Genomic DNA, 26,249 nt, shown 5'->3' with positions numbered 1-26,249 from the left:
CCAGTTCTGGTTATCGCGTGCGAGGTTAGTCATCGGACTAATCGGTCTTATCGGTCGATGCATCCGTGAATTCGGGTTGATCTCATCAGCCTGACGTCGTGCAGCTGGACTCCAACCGATATGACTTTAGAATATTGAGCCATGAATGATGGAGAACACAGATGACCCGGAGGTCAGAGGTAATGTTGATATCGACGTCCACCTCAATCAAATTCTGCTACAGTATATTTCATTCGGACGTTATGACTTGCCCTTTGGCTTTTCATAAATCATCATAAATGGCGTTGCTTACATAAGACGGTATGAAGAATGAGTCGGCTCAGAAATGATGACTTTAAACCCCTTTAATGATGACGTTCAAGTAAACACCAGGAAAGCATTCAGGGCTGAACTCGCCCAGAGCGGGTGTCACTGCAGCTGGAACCAACCAGCAGCGGGTTTTACTGGGGGGGGAGCAGGGCCTTGGTCTGGTCCATCACCTGCTGGAAGAGCTTCTCAATCAGGTCGGTCAGGGGCTTGACCTGGCCTTGGAAGTTGTCGGTCAGAGGCTTGACCTGAGCGTTGAAGTTGTCGGTCACGGGCTTGATCTGCTCCTCGATGTTGGAGATGAAGGGCTTGACCTGCTCCTGCAGCTTGGCGGCCTCGGCCTGGACCTTCTCCACCAGAGGCAGGATCTTGGCCCTGCTGTCCTCCACGTAAGTCCTGCGGGAGAGAGAGGATCGCCTGTTAATCACTGCTGCTCACTCTGACTTTTACTGAAATAAAGATCAATGAAGTTAAACTGCCTGACATTTTATTAGTGCGACAGCTTCTACACCAGGTTAGCCGGGGTGTGAGCGGTGTGTATTTCTGGATGTATTCGCTGGAGGTTATAGATCACCATAACGTGAGCTTTATCTAAAAAGCAATTACATTCTAAATAGAGGTAGTTAGCCTCCAGCCTTGTGTTTCTTTATGTGTAATTTGTTGTCATAATTAGAACTTTTTCATCTCTGAAATCATGTTATAAACTTGTACTGCATGTTTTGGTGTTCAGATAATAAAAATAAGTCCGAAAATTAAAAAATGTCATGTTTTCTGAGTGAAAATTAACACTTGTAGAACTTCTATATGCTATTTTGTTCTTTAGCCACCATACATTCATGTTAACACATATATTTAGACTGCATCCTCAAAGCATTTCTTTAAATGGCCTTTCTAACCTGCTGCTCAGTTGTGAATTTCTAGATCCCCAGAAATTACAGGCAAAGAAAAAAAAAACTTAAAGCTACTGTGTGCCAACGACAGCTAGACTTTTCCACAAGACAACACAGCCCTGTTAGAAGTTAAAGCTCTGGATCTTCTGCTGGGTTTCACTTACTGGGCGGTGTTGGTCACCTCCAGAGCCTTCACCTTCTCCACCAGGTCCTTGGTCGCGGTGGTGATGCTGGCGGACATGTCGTTGATCACCTTGGCGATCCTGTCTACCTCAGACTTGACATCACGCTTCACCAGAGACCCGGCCTCAGTGCCTGCAAACACACATTCGCTGTTATTCACCCTAAATCCACGACATTTGGTTAGAAGGTAAAACAGCTATTAGATAGGGAGTAGTTCACAGCTTTATGTTTAAAGATTTGGATGATTTTCAGGTTTGTTTTTAATCAAGTGGAATCCTTACATGGTCCTTTGTGGGTTCAGAAAAGTTGAAACCATTCAAAACTCATAACATCTACTCTAAACGGCACAGAGGTCGAGTTAAAATCAAGTTTTCAGTTGTTGAAAATGTCTTTACGTGCAGAAAGTGAAGCAGATATTTAGCAGTTGATATATTGAATCTATATGTGAGCCTTTTGTACATCAAATACAGCTTTTTTCAATCAACAAAAATGTATCTCACCATGGGCAACAGCCAGCACAACGACAAGAGCGGCGACGAGGGAGAATTTCATAGCTGCGGGTGAGGAAGACCGACCTGGAGGAAGTGAAAGAATCAGTCAGAAAGCTCACAACAAATCACAATAAAACAAAGTGGTGGAGAAGTCTGTGATGATGTCAGAAATATGAGTAAGAGTCGGCGTAAAGCAGAGTGCAGCAGCCAGAGGACGCACCTTAACTCCTGGGGTTCCTTGACCTAATGGTGTCTTCTGTCAGGGAGCTGGAGGCTTTTATAGCTCCAGAGGATGAGTCAATCACATCTAATCACAGCTTAATCACCTCCAACGTAAAGAAGTGACCCGACGATCTCTGTGTCGGCCTGAACCTTGATGCTTGATAGCCGTCACAGGAGAGACACAAAGTCCACTCTGTTTCTGTGTGAGAGTGTGTGAGTTGGAGAAAAAAAAAAAAGACTCAAGCCGAGCTGCTGTGACCTCGTCAGTCTTCGCACACTTACTCAAGAGCTGTACCTAAATATATTTCTGACCTGTTTTATATTTACTATAGTTATCTGATAGCTGAAGTTCTTAGTTTTAGTATTACTCTTGATAAAGTAACAAAAAGCTTTAATAAAGGCTTAAAAATGACATAATAATAATGATAATAAATGAAAAAATAAAATAAAAATAAATGGGTTTGTGATGCAGGTTTATGTTATCATGTTGCCAAACTGTGAACAAGTGAGTGTGAACAAGAAGAAGTGCTTATAAATGTCTTATAATTTCGACATAAACGTGTTTTTTATGCTATTGTTATACAAGCATCTTCTTAGGACTCATAAGACCATATTACCTATTAACTAATGCTTATTACAAGGACCTTAACACAGAGCGTTACTGAAGATTTATGTCTTCTTTTTTCTGCCATATTGCCATTTTAACCGAATCATCAACAATGGCCCTTTGCTGCATGTCACCCACCACTCGCTCCCCCCTGTTTCCTGTCACTCTCTAAGCTACGCTAACATGTAGCCAAGCGCAATATCCAAATCGCAAGACGCTGCAAGTGATAAACAGCACGATGATGAAGTACTGTCGTGCTGCTGAGGTAACCTGGCCTACAAATGTTGTAAAAAAGCAGCAACAAAAAAATTGACCATGACAGTGAAGGCATCACAAACTCAACAAACAGCTTCATAAAGATTTCATGTTCCTACTGAACTGCTCCAATTGTTCTGAGTGAAGTCACGTGTGAGTTATTTACTTTATTTCATACATATTAAACAGTTTATAATTCAGGAGTCCGGAGCTCAGTTTCATGTGTCCAGTTTCTGATGACGGAGGGGGTTAACTCACACATTGTCCCTTTAACAGAGGGTCAGCTGATGAGACAGAGTGGTGCTGACCTTTGACACTGATTAATCCTATCAGCAGCTGCCCTACACAGTGTGTGTGTGTGTGTGTGTGTGTGTGTAATCTACAGCAGGATGAGACCAGCCCCTGATACAACAGAAGATATTGTAGTGTGTCTCCTGTGTGTCATCATACTGGGGCTGTTTATCTGTTACTTCATATGTTTAGTCTGTTTCTAACAATTGTTAAATGGTTACAGGTTTCATTTGTGCACATGTGCATCTTATGTGTCGTCCTTTCAATATATTCTTTGTGTTTAAACAAATTGATTTCTTCTCTTTTGTTCAGCCGCTGGCAAGGTTGGACATTGTGTATCTGCGATGTCACTATGACAACCTGCGTATCCATCTGTTTATGCACCTCTTCATATTGTACTACGCTGCTTGTTTGGGAACAACGAGCACAATTAAGTGTTCTCTACTACAGACAGTCTTGTTTCTTTTGTCTGAAGCTTTGTAAAATGTAAGTAGGAATGCTGTACTTAGGGGGAGGTACTTGTACTTTACCTGGGTAATTCCCATTTAATGCAATTTCAGTGTTAACTCCACCACATCTCAGAGGCAAATAATGTATTATTTACTCCATTACATTTGTCTGACAACTTTAGTTACTGGCTACTTCTCAGATTAGAACTTTCCACCCCCTTGTTTTCCAGTCGATTCCACGTATCTCCAAATGTTGTGATTTATTACTGATCTATTTGTCGTCATACAACACAGGGTTGTATAACAAAATGGAGGTCTGTACACTCATTTGTTCCTCACAAAAATCGAATATATATAAAATGTTTTTATAGACGTACGTAGATGAACAAGTGCATTTTTAGAATTGCCGTCTTGGGTGAATGTAAACAGCAGTGACAAGATGGTGATTATAATGTGGTCAGTGTCTTCACATTATAGGTTCAACATCTGGCAAACACCGTCCATCAACTTTGAGTGTGTGTGTGAGCACCAAGCATCAATGACGTAAACACAGAGTCCACTATCGAGTGCAACAACTTGATCTGAGACGTTTTTGATGGAGACAGGTCTCTGTAAAGATGTGGAAGAAATGTTCCTGTATGTGTTGAGATAATTCTTCTTCTTCTTACATTAATAAAGTTTTTTTTTTTAAAAACTCTGTTGTATTAACTGGATCATGCATTGTCACAAAGCTGAAAACAGACTGACACCATGAGAAGTTGACTTTTTTGAGATATGTGGTTTTTCACAGGGAAGCGACGCGACAGTATCAAACTACCCAACAGAATATAAAGTGATGAAAATGAGCTCAGCCTGAAACATCTACAGTACATAACGCAATATAATCATTAATGCAGTAGGAAATGAATTCAAAAACATGAGACATGATAATAGAACACTGACCAGGAACGTTTAATTTCTCAATAAGTAGCTTTACTTAAGAGGCTTTAAGTCCTTTTTGCTGTTAATACTGACACAATTTCACTTAAATTGAAAACTTTTTTTACCCACTATCGTTGTCGCTGTCGCCGTTGTGTTGTCGCTAAGACAACTGGCCTCCATTTTTTTAAAACTGCCAGCAACACAAGACAAAGTATTGTTCCATCTGGAGTTTATTCATTCATTTAACCTCGATTGAAGACTTTATTTCCCCGGGAGATTTTCTGCACCGTAGCAGACAAAGTATAGGGAACCAATCTAAATGCAAATGGTGTCATTATTCAATAACCATTACACTTTGCAATCAACAGTCGTTTCATAATGATACAAATACTTATTAAATAAGACTTTTAACTGTGTTAAATGGTGTATTTTCACAGTGTGGTATTGCTTCTACTTAAGGATCTGAACACTTCTCTCTCCCGCTGCTTTAAAAGCTCATTTGAACAGTCAAAATGTCCCTGCAACCGCTTGAAAAACAGCCACAGCCAGTTTGCTTTATTTGAAAGGAGCATTGAGGTCAAAACAAATGAATGACGGATGATTTTTAAAAGAGCATCAGAGCAGAATGAACGCTGATTATGAAAGACATTAAGACAAAATATTCTGCTACGACCGTGGACACGCGATTGGTGGACTCGTGTCAGATTGTGGATGTTACTACGTGGCTCCTCACTGACACGGAGGTGATGTGGACACTTTCATGCTCACATGTCAGTTCAACATCCACGAGGTTAAAGTTCAGGTCATTTCCTGAGATCTGGCGTAGAAAAGTTTCTGTGCTGAATAATTACGATAGACACGCGTGGACATCTAAACAAATTAACACGTTCACATGTATCAAATTTGCAGAATTACATGAAAGATGCTTTTCGAATGGTTATCCTTGGTGTTGACTATCTTCAACTATCTAGTTATCTCGAGTTCATGTCAGTTGAACTGAAGTAAACCCTCTGACATGACATGTCCCACACTGCTGCACCACCTCCACCTCCTCTACAACCTCTGCTGCTCCTACTGTAAGTGCAGCACAGTAATAAACCGCTCATGAGCATAAACCACACCACTGTCTCCGTCTGGCCGCAGATACACTTTTCTTTCATTCCTCTATTAATCCACGTCATTGCTCATATTGTGGTTTTGGATTGCAATGGCAGCAGTACTCTCTGAGCGCCAGGGATTCCTCCGATGAGCTCTGACCTGCCGCTCTACCTACATCGGCCACTAGACTGCAACAGATATTGTGAGAGCGCTCGTAGTGGAAATTTAACCCTTCCACCTTATTTTTTAACGCGACTGTTTCCCATTTAAATCTGTAACTTCAAGCAGCGGTTCGTTGCCTTAAACTTGTGTCGTCAGGTGAGGGTTAAAAAGAAACCGTTGCTAAAATAACCTGCCTCTTGTTGTCATTATCTATAGTCACTTTTCATTTCAACTTCGCTCAGCACCAACACTACAAGTAAACTGATCCCCTTCAATCAGGCCTGCTGTCGATTCAGTGCATACAAACACCTGAGAGGCCTCGCTAATGCCACCAAACATACTCCCCAAATCCTCAGCTGTTCCTTCATATCCAGTCTGGAAAAATGAGTCATGAGCAGTGGCGTGCGCAGACTTTTTGAAGGGCAGGGGCGAAAAAGAAGGGCACTGCATTTTGGCTCCCAAGAGGACACTTTAGCGCGCGTTTTGGCTCCCAAGAGGGCACTTTAGCGCGCGTTTTGGCTCCCAAGAGGGCACTTTAGCACGTGTTTTGGCTCCCAAGAGGGCAGTTTATCATGTTTTAACCAGCCAAGGGGGCAGTTTAGTGTGTTTTGCCAACCAAGAGGGCACTTTGGCATGCTTTTTTGGCTCTCAGGAGGGCACTTTAGCGCGCATTTTGGCTCTCAGGAGGGCACTTTAGCACGCGTTTTGGTTTTCAGGAGGGCACTTTAGCACGCGTTTTTCAACAATTGGGCCACGAGGGGGGGCGACTGCCCCCCCCCTTGTGCACATCACTGGTCATGAGGTATCATATTGACATCCCAACTCCATCCTGAAGAAGTATACTTAATGCCAACTCAGCAGAGAAAGCCCTCCCAGGTTTCCCCACATAAAGGTGTCGAGAAAAGTGCAGCGTAGACAAGAATAAGAGGTAAGAAGTGTGAACCGAGCTGAACCTGCTGATGTTTCTAGAATCTGCGTGACTTTTTTTTTTTTTTTTTTACTGCTCTCTACAATAATAAATAGGGACAATATCCAGCTCTGCCTGCAGTGTGTAGATCAGTCTTACAATATTATCTCTGTTTTCTTACTTTAGCATTTCCCAGCCTCTTATTTGGCTGCAGCTATCAGCCTCCCCCGTCAGTAACAGAGGATTTAACCCGCCTGTTCTGATTCCACATTTGGAGATAAAATTGGAAAGTGTGTCAGTTTTTCAAAAGGCTTTTTTTTTTTTTTCTGTTTAAGAGGGCCTGTCTGTTAGTCCTCTGTCATTTGATCCAACTCGCCAGCAGATGGTGATCAAGTGACAGTACTTCAGGCCTCATCACACTGATCAAGAGCCAGTGTGGATGTGTGAAAGCCCTCTGCTGGTCCTGTTAATTCATTTAACAAAATACACTTTAGATTCAGGATTCAAGTCTTTATTGACAACAGCAAAGCATCTCCCAGAGCTGCATGGTGCATTATTAAGATAACAATAGTAATAACGGAATAGAATAAAACGGTTGTCCAGAAAGGTTTCATCGACATCAGTGCAGATGCTCACAAATGTAACCATCTTCTCCCTCTGACGCCAAATAAACATCTTTAAAAAATCCCAAAATAAAGTCGAAACTATGGTTTTGCATACGGTATAATCAAAAGTCTCTCCTGCCAGTGATGGCATGTAACTAAGAACATTTACTTAAGTATAGTTCTAGAGTACAATCTTTGACATACTTGTATTAACTTGAGTATTTCCATTTTCTGCTATTTTCTTCTTCTACTCCACTTTATTTTGGAGGCACCTTTTACTCACTAGTTATTCTACAACTTTAAATGTTAGTTAATTTGCAGATTGCATGCTGTATCAGACCTAAAGCTGTGATTTTTAAAAGATAATTTGTCAATTAGACAAAAACAAAACAAACAGCGAGTCCAATAATCTGAAAAATGCTGAATATCAGGTTCAGCATTTGCATACAGTGCATGTTAATATATGTATATGTAACTTTAACTTGTACATGTAATACTTAAGCACATTTGTTGCCAGAAAAATAACTTTTAACACACTGTCTCAAGCAGGGAACCACAATTCACTCACCCCAAAAACACCTCAAAGTGCACAATTACGGGTTGTTTGGGAAACACCATTCTTTATAAATACCTCTAAATGTATTCAGCTTGTGTTGTTTGGGAGAAACTGGTGCAAAGGATAAATGAGATGTACTGTAGTTTGCTGTCCAGTCCAGTAAATTTACTGTGCTTACTTACTTTTACGCCACCTGGCAACCCCCGCCAGCCTGCTGTCTCTTTCTGCGCACGCACTTTGCGTCGGTCAGCAGCGAACACACACAGACATCATGGCGGACGTGCTGGATCTTCATGAGGCGGGAGGAGAGGACTTTCCTATGGATGAGGATGGTGATGGTAAATTTAATACTTGCAAAAATCGATAGCAGATGCTCAATAACATTGGCTTTCCAATGATGTGAAATATTGAGGTCTAACTTTATGCGAAAAAGGTCGAAAATGCTTCAAACGCTGACTGCGTGGTAGCAGGCCTGAGAAGTGCTAACAAGCTAATATTAAGCTAACAACGCACCAGTGGCTCATTCAAATGCTGCTCGTGAGATAATGCTTACTTGTTCGTGGTTATTATAATTTCTTAATGTAGTTCGACTTTCAGGGTCGTAAAAGTTAATTGGCAACAATTACCTAGCTTAGCATCATGCCGGTAGTTAGCTTGTTATTAGCCACGACTAGCATGCCTTTGAGTTTTCTTCATAGCTATCAGCTAGCTTACAGTAAGATGGGCTAATAGGCACATAATTTACAATCGGAATATCAAGAGGATATAATTAAGAGCATCTTTTATTTAATAATTAACTACAAAAGCTCTTACCAGAGTTCAAATGCATGAAAACGGAGCAGCGTTAGTTAGCTAGCCAGTTTCTGAGCATGCATATATCCTGACTTGTTTAACTTCTCCGTCTTCAGAAAGCATCCACAAGTTGAAGGAGAAGGCCAAGAAAAGGAAAGGACGAGGCTTTGGCTCAGGTGAGTAACCACTGTTGTGACAGTTGTTCATGTAACTTAATCCTCTCAAAGTTTTTTAATACAGTGTGTTAGCAGCAGTCAGGAGTTGTAAGTACATTCCTGTGTTGCTGTTTGCAGAGGAAGGAGCCCGGTCTAGAATCAAGGAGGACTATGATACCGTGGAGCAGGACGGGGACGAGCCAGGCCCTCAGAGATGTAAGTGTTGATGTCCAGCTTTAATGTAAACTAATAAACTAAAGTCTAAACTTTGCCAAGAGAAGTGCCTCTGCGATGTATCAAGTTCCTACCCTCTCTGTTGGTTATGAATACAGTTAACTCACAACAGCTTGTGTCACCAGTTATTACCTTTTTTTTTCCAGTTCCAATCACATCCTATTTGGCAGCAACCTTTTAAAAAACTTGCATGCACATGTGGTCCAATCTAGACAAAAATTATTCTGTCCACTGTGCAATACAAAAATAAAAACTATACCTGTCTACCAAGTGGTGCAGTTGGAAACCAACTTTATCGGTTACATTTGTCTGTATTCATGTTGCTTTCTTTTACTTTTCCCTTTTTGTGTTGTACAAATCAAGCATGGACATGCATTATATGTATAGAAAGAGAACAGCCTGATAAACATGTGTTTTTTTAAAATGTGTGTGCAGTGGATGTGAACGTTTTTATCCAGATTTTAAGTTAAGTTCTTTTTATTTTAAGGAAATGACTTTTAGAAAAATGCAAGTGTAGCTCTGTGTCTCAAATAAACAGTTGATGCGTAAGCAAGTTAAATGAGGATCTCACATAGGTTAGACTGGTGTCTATTTGTACATCTAGCAAGGATTAGGAGCGTGAGTAATCATGACTCCGCCATACGTATTAATTTACATTGTTGAAAGTGCTTCTGATATGACTTTCTGATCCTGACACCTTTTCTTGTCATGTTGCAGCTGTGGAGGGCTGGATCCTGTTTGTGACAGGTGTACATGAGGAGGCCACAGAGGAAGACATCCATGACAAGTTTTCAGAGTTTGGAGAAATCAAGAACCTGCATCTCAACCTTGATCGCAGAACAGGCTACCTCAAGGTGAGACAAATACACACGCAGCATCAGCAGTTTGTTTGTTTCAGTGTGGCTTTCAGTTCATGGAAGGGTTTTTCGCAGTAAGTCGATACGGTGGAGAAAAAAGAAACATTCGTGTTTTGTTCCCCTAAAAAAATAAATGCCCTACACCACCATTTATGGTGTCACCACAAAGCCATGTATGTCAATCTCAAAACCAAATGTCTGTTTTTATGCTTTAGCTGCAAATTCTCTGAAAGACGCTCCAAAAGTCATGTTGACTCAACTGGAAAATGTGATATCTTCCCTAGTTTCTCTCTGTTGCTTTAGTGATATTGTTTCCAGATGGAGGCGAGGGTGAAACTGTATATATTATATAATGTAACTAGTACAAAACATCACATTACAATGACAAATGGTCTGCTTTTTTCCTTATTCTTGAAAATCCATTTGTGTGTATAAAACCAGACCTCTTTTGAGTTCTACATACAGCAGATAGTATCTTTAGTATCTTCTCTGTTTCCCTACGTGTTTCTTTCATTCTTAATATGAATAATAGATATATGAATTCAGGCACCAAGGTTAGGGGGTGATCTATGTGTATATATACAAATATCTAGTGTTTCCCCTTAGAAATTATGACCCTTTCTTGCTACCCAGATGTAAATGGTTGCGTTAACTTTCCTCTAAGCCACAAGGTGGCAGCATTGTTTTGAGGATGAATTCAGACTGAAGCATCTTTGGCCTGAGACTCGTCTTCCACTGTCATTTCCCTCGAGCACAGAGGATGTTCATGTATATTACAGGTGGTTTGAAGATCAGCATGATGTAGTAGAACTTTTAGACATTTAATTGGTTGTTTTTTCAATGCTACAGAAGATAAATTGCATTATATTGGCTAAGCTTTTGTGCTAGGTTCAATGTCCCAGTGATCCCACACTGGTTTGACCAGTCATCCTGAATGACATTATTGGATGATTCAGTGATGGAGGTCTTTGTCTTCATGGCTGTTGTTAATTCAAGTAGTGAAAAGCCACCAAATTCCAAAGCAGTGGTGCTGAAAATGTGCAGTTACTCACACGTTGTCCTTATGTCCTGTCCTTAGGGATATGCACTGGTGGAGTATGAGACATACAAAGAGGCCCAGGCAGCCATGGAAGGGCTCAACGGTCAGGACATGATGGGCCAGCCTATCAGTGTTGACTGGGGATTTGTCAGAGGGCCCCCCAAGAACAAGAGGAGGTGAGGGGTTGTGCGTGCTTATCAGTGTGTGTTTGGATGTGATGGCTGTTCAAGTCACAAAACTACTATGTCACATGTTTGTGCTATAATTTGGTGGTCATGTTTATATTATACAAAATAAGTATCGCAATATCACTTATCCCATGATGCTGATGAAAAAGTTAATGTATACTATACAGATAAAACTGATAAATGTGATCTAAAATGTCTTACGTAATGTCTTTTCTTGTAATGGAATTTAGAAATGAAACTGCTTTTCCCGTTTTTAATGTCACTTGTGGTTTTCCACAGGACTGGCGGACGGAGACGCAGCAGAAGTCCAGACAGGAGGCGGCGTTGAGTTTGGCAGTTGTCATTGGCCAGAGGAGTTGTCCGTCACTTTGACCGGCAGTTTATAATCCTCTCATCCTCTCATAAGAAGCTCATTTCAGAGTTTTTGTACAATATTTTGTAACAGTTGTTAGGACATGTAGCTGTGCAGTTTCAGATATTGAGACAGGAAACTTTTCTTCTTAATAGATGAATCGCTAAAGAATAAATTGGCCAACAATTTTTGTCAACTGCTTATCCTAATTAAAGCAACAGAAGCATGTCCAACTCAGCTGTCGGTGGAACTAGGTTTTTACTTTAACACCTAAACGATTGTGGTTGTCATTCCCTCAAAATGTTGTTTCAGTTTTGCTCATTGTAATTTGAATTTTATTGTGTTGGAGTGTGTTTTGTTTTATATTACTTGGGGAAGATTAAACTTTTTAAAAGGTGAATGTTTGCCCAGTGTGTGTGTTTTTTATTTAGCACTGCTCATGACGTAGGCTTTACATCATTCTAGATGACCTCACCCGTGCTGTGATGCCGCCCCGGCTATTTTGTCAACTCCAAAGCACCTGTCACTCTGGACACAGTGGCACCCTCATAGGCTACATGGACTAAACCCCCTGGCCCTTATTTATCTGCAGCCAATTGGCAAGCGAGTGTCTTCTACTCTGTCGTTCTCATTTGGTGTTTACTCTACTGGGGAGCGTCAGTCAAAGACTCTGAGCGTGACCATTGGTGCTCATAAATGTCAGTAAAACACACTCCTCTCTCTGATTGGATGGTCCGTCGCGGGGGGCGGGTTTAATTCTTCGGTTGACGTTGTTGTTGTAAGTGGTGGAGAAATTACTTTGTCGGTGGTGGTCCGGTTTGGGATTTTACGCTTAGTTCCACCTATGAAGATGCTAAAAAGTTAGGAATTGTTGGTCTTGGAGACGTATATGATACCCAAAAGCTGTTACTTGCAGGGAAACTAAATGGGACGATGAGAAAAACATCTGCGAGGCCGCTGAAGGTAAGCAGTAAAGGGATACTCTAGCTACTAGCATCAACGTTAGCCAGCCGTTAGCTGCTGATTAGCCAGGCTTGAAGTAGCCACTTGCTAGCCAAACGTTACGGTTCGGTGTACTTATTGAAAAATGAAAAACACTTCTTTGTAACGAGCAGCCACGCACGAGTATTGCATTTCCCCAACGGGATGAATAAATAGTGTATTACGTAAATAATAAAGTTATTGGGCTGAGTGCAAACGGTGATGAACCCCATGCTTTTGAACGCCTCAAATGCGTTTATGTAAGCATGTGTATTGTTCGTTGATATTTTGTTACAGAGAATAGTCGTAGCCATAACAGCTGGTTCGGAGTCAAACATTTAGGACTAGCCGTCATCAGGAGCGTTGATTTTCATTTATTTGTCTTGGCAAGCATGTTGTTTCAGTACAATCGGTATGCTTATCATTACATTAGCTGTATGAGCTGTCAGTCATAGCTGTGCGGTTTAAACATTGCATTTTAAAGTTGTGCTCAATGGGAGATTTTGCCTATTTTCGCCTTTATATCGGGTGTGTGTGTGGTTTTTTTTTTGCCTTAAGATCTAACTTCTATTCTATCGGCTAGCTTTCAAAGAGCTGGGCAGTCACGATCCAGTTAATCTGAGCCCGGTTATTATTTAAGGTGCATGTGTGATGTAACATTTACTTAAAGCACCAGCTCTGAGGGAAACTGTGAGAGTTAACTTCCCTCACTCACTCACGTGTATTTCCTAACATCTCACGAAAACGACTTGTTTCTGTGAGTCGAGCAGTGCGAGGCATTTCATCCCAAACCTGCCTGCCAGATATGTGTGACAGACGCCTGAGCTTAAGTGATCGTTGGGTTCAGTTCTCCCTTCTCGTTGGGTTATTTGCCGTCATTTCCAACATCACCACGATGAGAGAGGGTTGCATTACACTTTGCCTTGAATTATTCAAGTTCTTCGTGTTTGTGGGCTCTGTTGTTTTGCAGGGACAACCAGGACAGACTGTGAAAAGTATGTTATAAGCACAAGGTCTTTGCTTCACTTGATCTACAGGGACTGTTTATGTTGTTGGAAAGCCATATCCTGTCGGAAACACACCCAGCAGAAAGTAGGAACCTCATCTTACAAGGTTGATGGAATTTCAAGAAGCTACATCAGCTAGCAAATACATCCAACAGTCCCACCTGTACTCTAAGCGTCTTCTCGCTGTGCAGGGGGATGTTTATAATGCATAACACACAAGACTGCTTGACAGCTGGAGAGAAGGTTGTTGATCACTATCAGCGAGGAAGGTTAGAAAGAACGACCGGCTTGATGCAATCAGCCATGTGTTTATTTGGACTGGGATGAAATATCGATACAGCAAGATATTGTATTGCTTCCTCTTCTGATGGGATTGTTGATACTCTCCCGTTCTACATTGTAGATGTTTTTATTAAAACATACTTTATAACTCCTTGTGGTGTAAACTTAGTGAGCCACAGTTTCGTCCTTCCTTTAAACATTTAAAGTCCAGAACTGTTCTGCTTTCTGCCACTTAATGGCTATTTTATGTGGGAATGATGGCAAGTTGCAACCTGTTTATGATAAAGGGGCACTAAAGTAAGACTCTGTGCACTTTGGTATACGTTTTTTCATTTTAGTTCATTCATATTTTATAAAACTGACATCATAATGCAGGAAAAAACTACATAATTCCAGCACTTTTCCCTCTAAGGGGTATTTTGCATTCCTCAGTCAGACATCATGATGTATCATTAAATGGTTGTCTTACAATATACTAATTAAAGAATCGCTGTATTGTCTTGATACTATCATTACCATGAGCAGCATATCCTGAAACGAATCACGAGTTACTCTGTTATTCCTACTGAGGGTTGCAGCCGTATGAGTATTTCATAGAACAATAATAACCTTGAAATGATCACGGTTTCACGGTGTACACTATTGCACAAATACTATTGCTATCATCAACCTGAACGCTTATGGAATGAAAACATATGTTTGATTTGGGTAGAAAAAAAAGCTTTATTAGGATTTCCCACAATATAATTTCTTAACAAACATGAAACTAGATGAAATATATGTATTCTGACAAACATCATGTATAAGAAAATGTACATGTTACAATAACAGAGTTTATATCTTATTATATCTTGAAACAGTATATTGCTGCAGCCCTTTTCCCAACCCTAATGTAGCATTATCGTATATCTTTGGATGATGAATCTATTAAAGTTGCAGTTGTGGGATCCACCATGCACTGTGCCTCGAAGATGAAAAAGAGTGTCAAACCCCGATGCACTCTGCGAGGGCGTGTGAGGTTGCACCGTCAGGCTTCATTGTGCACGTCCTCAACACTTCAAGGAACATATTGATGCGTACAGCAGCACATAGAGCACCCCGGGCAAGCATTTTGAGTTGGGTGTAGCGTCCTTCCCTGTGCAATTGAGATTCCAAACTGGCAGAGTGTAACAGGAAAAATATCATAAGATAAGTTCTATTACCACTCAACACGACAGAGACACAGTTTAGCGTCTTTGTAAGTAATTACACAATAAGAGCCAGTTTATCAATGCTTGAATGGCTCTACCGGTCAATGCACAAAACAGCCAGCAGATAAATCCACTCACAACCTGCCTCCAGTGGTACAGAGCAAGGCAGAATACGTTTTAAATGCTTTGTTTACTGAGTCATTGCAATGTGATTTTTTTTCTTTGAACCATTTGAGTTTTGTTGATCCAAAATGAAAAATGTGTGGCTTGCAGTTTGCGAGCTTATCATACATGCTGAGATCTCCCACAGTATTCAAATGAGCTGCGGTAAGCATTTCACTGTAGCCTCATTTGAAAATGATACAGAGGAGATGACACGGATGGTGAGAATGGTAATGTTTTCACTGTTACGTTAAATGATCAGTGATGTGTAGACACTTATAATGTCTGTGGAAAATGGTTACGGTATTAAAGCTGCAGGACGTGGTGGCAGTGCTGTATTCCAGTTTTGCTGTGACACATAGCAAAGTCATGGGATTACACAATTAAGGGTAGAGCAGTGAAGAACAAGTATGAGTCTCAGTTTATAGTGTTACAGAGCAAGTAGTTAGTTTAACTTGTTTGTCTTTCTGGTGGGAAACTTTGGAGTAGTACCTCTCTCAGAGGTTTCATGTTACTATCTTAACCATCTTTCATATCCTTAATGTCTTTCACATGGACCGTACTTACTGTTTTTGCACTGGACGGCTGTGGCTGTTATGACTGCCATGGTGAATATAGAGTTACACAGGGTAACCATGCCGCTTGAGTAACCCAGAGGGTATGAAAATTTAAATTTGTCTCTCGCTGGGCTCCCCCAAACAGCTGCTCACTAAGTGTGTGTATGTGTGTGTGTGCATCAGGGCTCCAGTGTCGGTTTCAGAGCCGGGCCCATTTGGCCGTGGAGGTATTCCCATAGGATCTCTCAAACACGGTCAGATTAATAAGTAAGTAGATGAGAGCTTCTTCGGGTTAGTAGGACAAACACACAACTTTTGTGTCAAGTGTACATCTTCCGCTCAATCTTGCAGCTGAGAGGGCAATAAAGCAAGAAGTAAGCCCAGCACCTGCTTCTTTTAGTACAGTTCGCAGCTGTACTTGATGCCAAGATTTAGAAATGACATATCATAAATCTCATATCCGTACAGCATCTGTCTTGTTATCTCTACGTGGCTCTGTTAAAAAAGACAGGAACAGATGTGACACGAAAGAGAAAACTACCTTCAACCCCACGCTGCCACAGTGAGACGGGGATCAATAGGTGGCTTGTCTCCGAGAGGCCGCTGCGTCCAGACAGCAACTCATAAAACTCTTTGGAGCCCCACCCTCCCCAGCATGGCTGGTTGCCTGCCAGTCTTGTGACACAGCAGCCAGCCAGTGCCCAGGGCTGTTTGTGTCAGGGTGGAGGGACCTAGAACTGAGGCATCTACCTGGGTGCCAGCAGCTGCTTGACTGTGAACAGCATGTTGTGGACAGTGTGCCTTCACTGAATGCTCTGGGATTATATTTAGATAACTCACAGAGTTGTTATACAAGAGAAGTGACTGTAAAGTAGGGTAGAGCGGTTATATGAGTGAAGATATAGCCTTATTTACCAGCCGAGCAGCCATAATCCCATACAGCGTGAGATGCCACTCCCTCAAGAGAAGCCATGGTAATGAGAGCTCGCTGTATCAGTTACTTTAAGCTCGGCACCTTTTCCTCCTCTATGTACTGCACAGGGTGGGGAATTAATGATCATACTTAACGCCAGCATAGTTTTATCTGCCCTGACAGAAATGTTGGCACATCTCGTCATACAGCTGTTAATGTAACATTACTGCGCCATCAGTCTTAAAGTCGTTAAGTTATTGTGGTTAAATGGATATGTTTATCGTCGTTTTTGTCTGTCACATCCTTGCTTGTGACTGCTTTTTGTGAAACACTGTCACGAATATAAAGAGTCTTTACCAATATGTTAGATAATATTGCCAGTTTTGATCAATACATCTGAAGTAGGAGCAGTAGGGGATTCACCTCAAATAATATCACAATGTTACCAGATAGATTGTGGATGAAAATATTATTAGCGGTAACATATAGTGAAGCAAAATGTCCTTGGTTTGTGCTGTTCTCTCTCTGTTGCATCTGTGTTTTCATCAAAAGCACTTCTACACATTTTATGTTTTTTAGGGCAGCAGTGTTACTTTCACTTTGCTTGTTGCTACTGTATGTAGGCATACAGTTATTGATGTGGCACATTGTTATCACATATTATCATGAACGATAAGACATGGCACACACCTAACCTGCAGATTATTTGGCTTCTTTGGACGTCTGTTAGTTTGTAACACGCTGCTTTGAAAATCAATTTGTCAATGTACTGTTTGCAGAACCCCTCTTATAACTGTCACATTAATTGGATCCAAACTAATATGGCCAAATTTTATAATACATTTTCTTCAAGGTCCAAGTAATTTTTTCATGAGAAAGGAAACTACAGGAAACAACTGGCAGCTGATGACTGAGAACCGTCATCAGCAACTGGCAGCTGGTGGATTTGTTAGTTAACAGAGGCTTCATTGGAGTGTTGGGTTCTATTGGTGCCTGTCAAAGAGGCTGTAGCTGGTGAATATATGCACGGTACCAACCCAAATCTGCAAATATTTGTTGAGGGGGTTATTTCAAAGCCTTATAGCAATTTGATAATGACATGTTGATGCCATTTGAGCTTGTGGACCACAGTGTAGTTTCCTGTGTGGACTAGAAGACACCAGTCCCTTCCCTCCCGCCCTGCCCTGTTGATCCAGGACAGCAGGAGTAATCCCACACACAGCCCTGATGAGGAGCCTGTCACCCAGGATGACATCACACAGGGAGTGACGTGAAGTCGCCCTGCTGTGTACAGGGCCTGGCCTGCAGCACGTGGGGATTCACATGAGCATTAGTGCCGCCCGCCTGCAGAGGCGGGTGCTTGTTCAGCCACTGGCTTTAGATCTAGCAGGGCTTGGTTGGCTTCACATTCAGGCTGATTTAGCTGGGGTAAATCTTGAACATTTGAATTAGTCCCATTTTGCAGCACAGTTCTTGCAAATCGTAGCTCCATATAATATTCAAGCATTTTTCTGTCTGACTGCAGTCTTATTTTTTTGCAGGAGAGGAGCAGATGAAGTTAATTCTAAAACAGAACAGCGTGAGGTTCAAATTAGTGTCTAAGAAATGTCTCATATTCCTCAAGGGTTAATATGCAAATGAAAGCAGTAGTCATCTCGCTTGCCTTCTAAATGTGAATTATGTAATAACCAGCACATTGTTTGTACACCAAGCAAAAGGGATATTTTGGCATCATTGCCAACCCAGAGACATTTCTTGTTGCTGGTGTATGAGAACATCGTGAGAGGTTAGGGTTTTTTCTGCTTGTGCCCTTTTTCAGTCTTGCTTACACAACTTTGACACAAAACTACCCTAAATGAATTTGTTTGAGTGTGTTTATGATATAATTTTTTTTACAACATAGACATAGGTAGGGCTGCATGACATGACCAAACATAATGTTGTGATTAATTTGACGTATTACGATTGATTGATTCGTGATGAGTGGTATTGATCATTTTTGTACCTACTGAAAACTTCTAAAATCCTGATGATTTGACATTTGTTGGGCTATGCACCAAACTAACACTTTTTCTTACTTCTAAACTATAGTACTTGATTTAAATCTGTTTTGTCACACATTTGACCTTTTTATCAAAAAATTGTAGCTTCAGCATTATAGATATTGCATTTGGGCATATTGTTATTTTGATAATATTTCCATTAATTTAGCAGCCCGACTGAATGTCAAAGCTTTCCAGAAGTGAAGTTTTACATCTGAGCCCTTCATAGAAAGAATATCACCTCATAGATGGTTTTAAGCATCTGGCTTTAATGTAACATTAAACTGTTTGACATGTGTGACCCTAGTGGGAATCCTGTGGTATTTTTAGAAAACACATTTTAATTATTTTAATCATCTTAGTTGGTACTGTAGAGTCATGGCATATTTTGTGATTCACTGTTGAGCTTCCCTAGTCTTTGCTAATAAAAAGGTGGGCAGTGTTCCGATGGATGCAGAGGCTTGTGTTTCTTCACAAAGGCTAAAAAATCGATAAAGAGTCCGCCTGGGTTGAATGAGGACTTCTCACCCACAGAGTCTGGAGTTTAGGTTGGCAGCTTTCTGGAATACTGAACCCAATGCATAATGTTCACCAAGTAAAACAGTTTATTCATCTACATCCCTGCTGCTGTCATCCAGAGGCACAACTTGGTTTGCAGCACACACACTGCAGCAGTCAGCCTGAATGTTTTGAGTTACTTTTTGTGCACATCATCTCAAAAACAGCAATGCATTGATGGCAGATTAGCTTCCACTTCCCTCACTCGCTGTGAGGATCAGATATCCTCATTACATTTTCTGCTGTTTCAGGTGTTCACCACGCTGACATCGTGCACAATGTAATGTGGTCTCTGTGTGGAATGTGGGAATGCCACTTACGGTCCCCTATAGCTCTCTCCACAGTAGCCCGCTTCATGTGGCTGTTAATTAGCACTCCTTGACTGGTGATTACTGGGCCTGACTGCAGTGACATGCCCCGGGCACAGACTATGAACCTCAGAGGCTGACTTTAATAGGCTGCCTAATAAACCATTGCGACAGATAGACGGAAAGGAAGAAAATAAGGCTAAGATTTACAGCAAGGGTTGTAAAAAAAAAAAAAAGCCCACAGTAAGACTCAATGTAGAGCTATCTTAAGCTGAATCGTAAGGACTATAGACGAGAAATCCCTTAACTTCCCTCAAATGAGACACATCCTGTTTAAGAGGAAAACGTGGATAGGCTGCTTTATTTTTTCAACAAAAGCTTCTTGCCATTTTGAGAAGTACGCTTTGGTTGATGGGATAAAGTTTTGTCCTGTAGTTGAATTCTCAAAAAGCTTTTTGTCCTTTTTTAAAATGTGAATCTATTCGTTCCAGGCAGCGACATGCCGTGCAGTATTTAAAGCAACTTGGTAAATTTGGAGATCGCTGCTACATGCGCTGCTACACGATGACATCAGCTCTCAGACACTTGATAAACACTTGCTGCTCAGAATACAGCCCATTTCAGTTGGCTGGGCTCGGCTGTTATTACTTTGCTCCAGTGAATATCAGCAAGAGTCCAAATTAGGCTGAAGGGAACCACTATGAAGCATCTATTGTGTCGTCCACGGGCTTGGAGACCTTTTCTCTGAAGCCATGTCCCATTTCCTGAACCAGATTTACACCTTGTCACCTGAATAGTCGCCACACTGCAAGATGTGTGTCTGTCAGCTCAATCCTCATTTGAACCCATCCTGTGTGTAAAAGGGTACCCGCCCAGCTCTGCTTATGTTCAGAATGGTGTGGCCTCCAGGATATCATTGTCTTTTTGCTCATTAAATTAGGCTTAAATTGGGCGGGTACTTGGACGTCAAGCTTTAAGAGAGCAGTTGATGTCACTAACATATGATCATCTTAAATTAAGACATTAAGCATTTACCGGGGCGTTTTGTCCCTGACAGTGTTTAAATGTTTGTTGTCGGCTGCTTTTGAACTCAGCACAGTGCAGTTTCTTTGTTTAAACTGTGATTATGAACATTATTTTTAGACTATGTGAAACAGGATGTTGCTCTAATTCGAGCAACTCAGAGATTAGGTGGTGAGCCTCTGTTTTCATCGGTGTTGTAGTTGTTCTTACACAGTTGCTATTACTCTAATTTAGATATGGATAAGGATAGATCTAAGGGGAGGCAGTCTAGTATCTTTAGGAAATGAAGAGCTGATCATTAGATCAGGAAATTGATAACCGATGCATTTGCAGTAAAAAATGTAAATCTTATGAAATTAGAATAACCAGTGACAGAATCCAACTAAATAAAGTTTACTCAGCTCCAATTTGAGGTATTTATACTAAACTTGAGTACTTCCTAGTATTTCCTTTCTACTTTCTACTTTTACTCCACTACATTCATTTGATAACTTTGGTTAGTAGTTACCAGACAAGTGAATTAAATCATTTGATCCACTCTCAAAGTCCCAAGTCATTTAGTACAGTCTGTCTGTTATCAATATTTTGGCCAATTTATCTAACCTGTTCAGTTACTATGACAGAGAATTGAATCTGTATTATAATCAATATTTATTTATAAATGTAATCAAACAAAACTTTGTTTAAGCCTATTTACTTCTTAGTTTTCTCTCAATCAAAACAATATTTCTTCTCCATAACTTTTAAACAGTGAAATACTGACAGATAAGATGAGTCATGCCAAGTCACAAGTCTTTAACTTCCAAGTCTAGGCCGATAATCAGCCAGTCTCTATCCTGAACGGTATTTTAAATGGATCTAAACCACTGTGGATGTCTTTCTTTCTTATTCCTCGCGTTGCATGTGTTCTGTGAACTATTTTTAGATCAGATGAACTTTATTCAGTTGCAATGGCTCGGTTATAAAGTTCAAAGCCACTGCAATCTGAGGTTAACACATCTTGTGGCTCGATACACTCCAAACAATAAAGCCATGCTCAAGTTCATGACGTGTAAGTAGATCTTGTTCTCCCCACCTTATTTTGCCTTGAGCTCTCATGGAGAAAAAAGGCTGGTTGCTGAGTTCACATGGATCAGGTTTGGATGTGTCTGAGCCAGCATGTGCGATAGGGAGGCCGGGAGAGGGAAGTCAGACCTGGCAAATTTTTGTGTGATGACTGGACAGCTTTTGGACTGGACCAGCTCGAGTGGCATGGCCTCTGAGAGGGCAGGCGCGGTGTGGAATCTCTGACATCAGCTGTGTGTGCATTCGGGCTGGTGTTGTCTTACGCATTACACACACAGACGCCCACAGCTGGTGGTCAAGGCTTCATCAGGGTTGGAATGTGCATGCTACATGTTTAACACTGCAAAAATGGTAACCGTTAGCTTCATAATCATGTACTTCAGGAATTTCCTTGTAGGGAGGCTTATCTTTCCCTATGTTTTTGTATTTTGAATCCCCCATTTGTATGTGAGTTCTTGATAAGCTTGACATTTCTTACAGTGTAGGCCGAGACAAGTGGTGAAAGATAATTGATACCCTTATTTGGGAAGATGATGACCAGGTCCTTTCTGCAGTCACATCAGCTCCACTAAAGACAAAAGCTTTTGTTGACTCACATAAAGAAGCATTTCTTCAGCTAATGGACTTGAATTGGTCCACTGGTTCTTATAATTCACATGTCAACAATAGCTCTGTGGACGTTCTGCTTTGCTGCAGTTCAGTGGATTTTATTGGTTTTTCTCCGATGACCGTATTACTGGTTTATTTCCTTTTGTCCAGGGAAATGGTCACACTCCAATTTACTGTATTGATTTCTGAGATGCAAACCAATAGGAACTGGAAACATCAGTCCCCTCCCTCAGTACCATCTGCTCGGCTGAGTGGGTGAATTAGTGAGGCAGCAGTTTACAAGCAGAACATGAGGTAATGGCTAGCATTGACAAGCTAACAGAATCTGTGATCGTGTTGTTGGCTTTTTCCTTCCATTACTTAAAGATGAACCTTTGGTCCAAGGATGGGAAATATATTTGTATTGTGTCGTTTTTGTGATATGTGACTACATATTATTTTAGATTTTGGATTTTATTATATTGTGATTCATAAATGTTGTATTTTTCTGGTTTAAAGTAAAGTGATTATTATTTTCTGAACCTACCAGATTATTCTACTTGTTCTAATACTTTGTTTTACCGACTTAGTCATTATATCCACATTAAAACCGATGATAATTTATCATAGAAACTCTCATTTTGTTTGTTTTGTTGCAATATTGGTACCAAGGTATTTGATCCAAAATATTGTGATATTTGATTTTGTTGCTTAGTCTTTATTAAGTGTTAGTGTTAGGAGATGTTTAAAAAAAATATATAATATAAAATAAATTATATTTATATATATAAATATACATATGATATATATCATGATACATATACATACATACATACATACAATAAATATAATATAGTCGGCTGTATCATGATCATGATATATATATATATATATATATATATATATATCACTCACTCTGCTGTGAAACCCCTTCTCTTCCGTGGTCTTGTATACACCCATGGTATTTACAGTTCACTGGTTATCATGTGCTTTAGCATAATGCAGGCCCTTGGAAATGAATTTGCTTACATTGAAATGATAATATGATGCGTCCAGTTGCCCTTGAAGACAACTGATGTTGCAGAAAATTACTATAGGTTGAGATACCCTCTGCTTTTTCTTCATGGGCAGAGCAATTCTTCTATGCTGTAATGGGTGTTTTCATCTGCGTTATTTTGTCAACAAAACTGAAGCATTGCCCAGCCCTATAGAATAATATAATGCTCTACAAAGCAAGGATTTTGCCCTGTTGTGCATTTCCTTTTCCAAGGCTATAGGGTCTCCAGATAAGCCGTTTCTTTCTGTAAACCCTGTGCTTTCAATGCATCCTTTAGCAGAGGTTCACTCTGCATAGTAGGCCTACATGTGCAGCAGAGCCATTGTACTGCTCTGTTCAGCTAAGAGAAACTTTGGAATAACTGAGTAAAGGGCTTGGTGTTCCTCCATTCCTCAGCCAGGCAACGATCAGCCTCCTTCCCAGCTGTAGCTCTCATGTTATATAATGAGTCAGTGTAGGCTGACTGGGCTCAGTCGGTAACCAGATTACAGCACTCCACTGATAAAGACAGCTGAAGGACAGCCATCTCACCACACCTTTGTTTTTCTTCCTCTTCTGGTTTTCCTCAGTCTTGAAGTGTTTGCTGTGATTGATTGTTCGCAGCTAACCCAGCCCCCATTTTAACTCACACCTCACTGAAGATGCCAGTGAACAAGGAAGCTTTTGCTATGTACCTGCATGTTTTTCTATGTGTCTGTGGTTTTAAGGGTAATAAGCTACACCTGTCAGAGACATTTAGAGCACGTACCTAGACTGACAACTCTGATAGCATAAGCATACATCAATTATGTCCAATTCTGAGTACTGAAACCCGGGATTAAACAGGTCTTGAAGCGCAAACCTTACTGGTTCCGTTTGGTATTTGAGAAATTGAGAAAAGACATTTCCTATTTATTTATTTATTTATGTAAACATTATCTTGCATCTTTTATCTCACTTACTTTACAGTAAAGTGAAGACATTCGTCTGTGGTGCACTTTTGCTATTCCCGATCCTGAAGAGGGATCTCTCTGTTTCTCTCATGCAAACACACACAGACAAACACAAGCAAACCTGCTCCAGTGACAAACATGGAGAAAAGCAAACACTCAAAAGTCTGGTTACGCATCACTAGAGTTGATGCTGACACTCCTTGTGGCCACAACTGCAACAAGTCTTTTACATGCAAGGGTGGAAACACGAGCAATCTTTCAGAATAAAAGGTGAAGAAATACACAATTTTCCACTACCTAGCTTTTGCAGTTGCTCATCTCTTGTTTCCCCATTCACCTCATGTATGTTATGATTGCTAGCAGGCAAGAGCCCAAGCAAAACTAGCTAAATAATACAAACATTATTATAGACATTGTAATTTATTTTAATTTAAATATTTGTATCACATTATGGTTCACAGTAGTGATTTATTCAAATTATTAGCAGTTGCTACTAAAGCATTGCTAGCTCTGTTCTTGATTAGTTTTTTCTCCTAAAAAGGGGCACAAATAACTGATAAGGTTACTATTAAAGTATCAGATTGATTTGCAGCATTGGTAAGAAACAGAGATCGACCAATAGGGTCTTTTTGGGGCCAATACGGACACCAATCATTGGTAATCAAGAGGACTGATACCCTATATTTGAATCTGATTTACATTGGCAATACATTTAAAATCGTGGTTTCAAAAATGTTATCTGAAACGTAAGTTACAAGTTACTTTGCAGATTCGGATTATTTAGTGTTGATGAGTTATAACTCGTGACATGTAATTAATCAGTTGGTGTTGTGGGCAGGACATTGAGTGAGACAATAATAAAAAGGATGTTCCATCAGAGACGAAATGGCACTTTTTTGATTTACGTAATTTACTGGCAAACAGTAAATAAAGCAGTGTGACAACGATACATATGAAGCAGGACATTTTATTTTAACATTCTTTGTGACTGGAGACACTGTTTCTGAAACAATATATCTGTAGTTAATGTGGTTGAAAAAGTGGCCTTGATCCAGCCGTCAGTGCTCATTGTTCTGTCCAAAGGTTGGAAAGTTTTGCTTTCTATCCCACCATCACTGTAGACCAGAGATGGATCACTGGCCACACTAATCATTCCTGCTAGAACTCCCACCAGTCGTGTTACCCTCCCTTGTTTGCTGACTTAGTGTCCTTTATCTCATTATCTATTACTCATATTGTTTTTGCAAGCCTGAGAGGGTGTGTTTCATTCGCTGAGATCACAGGAAATGTCCTGTGATTGAACTAAAATAGAACTTAGACATTCATAGACGTGGTCATTCATTATGTCGTGACCATTAAAGGGAAACAGAACAACTCAGTCATCCTCATTCGGTGACGTCTTGCCACAAACTAGGCCGATGATAAAATAACTCTTAGGCTTGGGTCGTTGTTATGTGTCCATTCTGATGTAATGTACTCCTCCTGTTCTTTGACCTCAGCTCTTTTCCCTCTTAATTGTAAAGCAAAGCTCGTATTTCACACGAGGAGTTAACCTTAGTGAGCCAAGGGTGGTGAATCTTCCATTCCAGACATAACACGCCATGACCCCGTTTCCCTTGTTCACAGAGACCTACTGTAGGTATACATAGCTTAGTTTAATAAGCATGTGGTGAAGCAGGTTGAGTGAAAGGCACAATCTGTGATCCACATGTAAATAAAACTCCTGAGACTCCTTTACCAAAATTTAAAACACAAAATTGGAACACGCTCCCACATGGATTAACATGCATTCTAATGCACAGAATATCCCAGTTGCCTGTTTTACATCTGCCATGCCCATAAGTACAAGACTGTTGTTCTCAGTTATTGACAGACAAAATGCTCAGGTTCTGTCACAGTGAAACAGAACTTAGAGTGTCTTCAACTTCTGTAATATGATTCATTTCCGAGGGAAGCAGAATAAGTGGTCGGAATTTGGTTACAAGTGGGATTTAAATCAAATCCAGACTTTATTGAATCACTCA

General features: G+C 40.6%; 3 protein-coding genes across 7 annotated transcripts in view; 2 read left to right on the top strand and 1 right to left on the bottom strand.

Annotated features, from left to right (window-relative positions):
- Positions 1-329: 329 nt before the first annotated feature.
- On the bottom strand, positions 330-2,143 carry afp4 (antifreeze protein type IV). The gene is made up of 4 exons (XM_030394984.1): positions 2,091-2,143; positions 1,880-1,954; positions 1,361-1,511; positions 330-702 (listed from the first exon to the last, which is right to left on the bottom strand). Exons 2-4 carry the CDS (start codon positions 1,929-1,931, stop codon positions 441-443), a joined length of 465 nt encoding a protein of 154 aa, XP_030250844.1. The 5' UTR covers positions 1,932-1,954; positions 2,091-2,143; the 3' UTR covers positions 330-440.
- A 5,985-nt stretch (positions 2,144-8,128) lies between these two features.
- On the top strand, positions 8,129-11,960 carry rbm8a (RNA binding motif protein 8A). Of its 2 annotated transcripts, none has more exons than XM_030394981.1 (6): positions 8,129-8,281; positions 8,852-8,911; positions 9,029-9,106; positions 9,842-9,978; positions 11,060-11,196; positions 11,488-11,960. In XM_030394981.1, the coding sequence occupies exons 1-6, from the start codon at positions 8,215-8,217 to the stop codon at positions 11,534-11,536; spliced, it is 528 nt and encodes a 175-aa protein (XP_030250841.1). In that variant the 5' UTR covers positions 8,129-8,214; the 3' UTR covers positions 11,537-11,960. The 2 variants fall into 2 exon arrangements, with proteins under 2 accessions (XP_030250841.1, XP_030250842.1); XM_030394982.1 differs by having other exon boundaries at positions 8,137-8,275.
- Positions 11,961-12,322: 362 nt separating this feature from the next.
- Positions 12,323-26,249, top strand: part of otud7b (OTU deubiquitinase 7B) — a 41,439-nt gene continuing 27,512 nt past the window's right edge. For all 4 annotated transcript variants that reach the window (XM_030394828.1, XM_030394827.1, XM_030394826.1 and 1 more), the window contains exon 1: positions 12,323-12,523. The gene's annotated coding sequence lies outside the window, so the exon portion shown is untranslated. The remainder of the gene's footprint in view (positions 12,524-26,249) is intronic.

This window comes from Sparus aurata, chromosome 17 (genome assembly GCF_900880675.1).
Source record: "Sparus aurata chromosome 17, fSpaAur1.1, whole genome shotgun sequence".
In the NCBI taxonomy this organism is placed as follows: domain Eukaryota; kingdom Metazoa; phylum Chordata; class Actinopteri; order Spariformes; family Sparidae; genus Sparus; species Sparus aurata.
This window is presented reverse-complemented; position numbering and strand designations above follow the sequence as displayed.

What these genes read in the sequence shown, in the direction of transcription:
- afp4 (XM_030394984.1), bottom strand. Translation starts at nt 1,931, where the DNA reads ATGAAATTCTCCCTCGTCGCCGCTCTTGTCGTTGTGCTGGCTGTTGCC. An exon ending in TGTGCTGGCTGTTGCCCATG is followed by an intron (nt 1,512 to 1,879) that starts GTGAGATACATT and finishes GTGTGTTTGCAG; the next exon opens with GCACTGAGGCCGGGTCTCTG. An exon ending in GAGGTGACCAACACCGCCCA is followed by an intron (nt 703 to 1,360) that starts GTAAGTGAAACC and finishes TCTCTCCCGCAG; the next exon opens with GACTTACGTGGAGGACAGCA.
- rbm8a (XM_030394981.1), top strand. Translation starts at nt 8,215, where the DNA reads ATGGCGGACGTGCTGGATCTTCATGAGGCGGGAGGAGAGGACTTTCCT. An exon ending in GCAGAACAGGCTACCTCAAG is followed by an intron (nt 9,979 to 11,059) that starts GTGAGACAAATA and finishes TCCTGTCCTTAG; the next exon opens with GGATATGCACTGGTGGAGTA. An exon ending in CCCCCCAAGAACAAGAGGAG is followed by an intron (nt 11,197 to 11,487) that starts GTGAGGGGTTGT and finishes GGTTTTCCACAG; the next exon opens with GACTGGCGGACGGAGACGCA.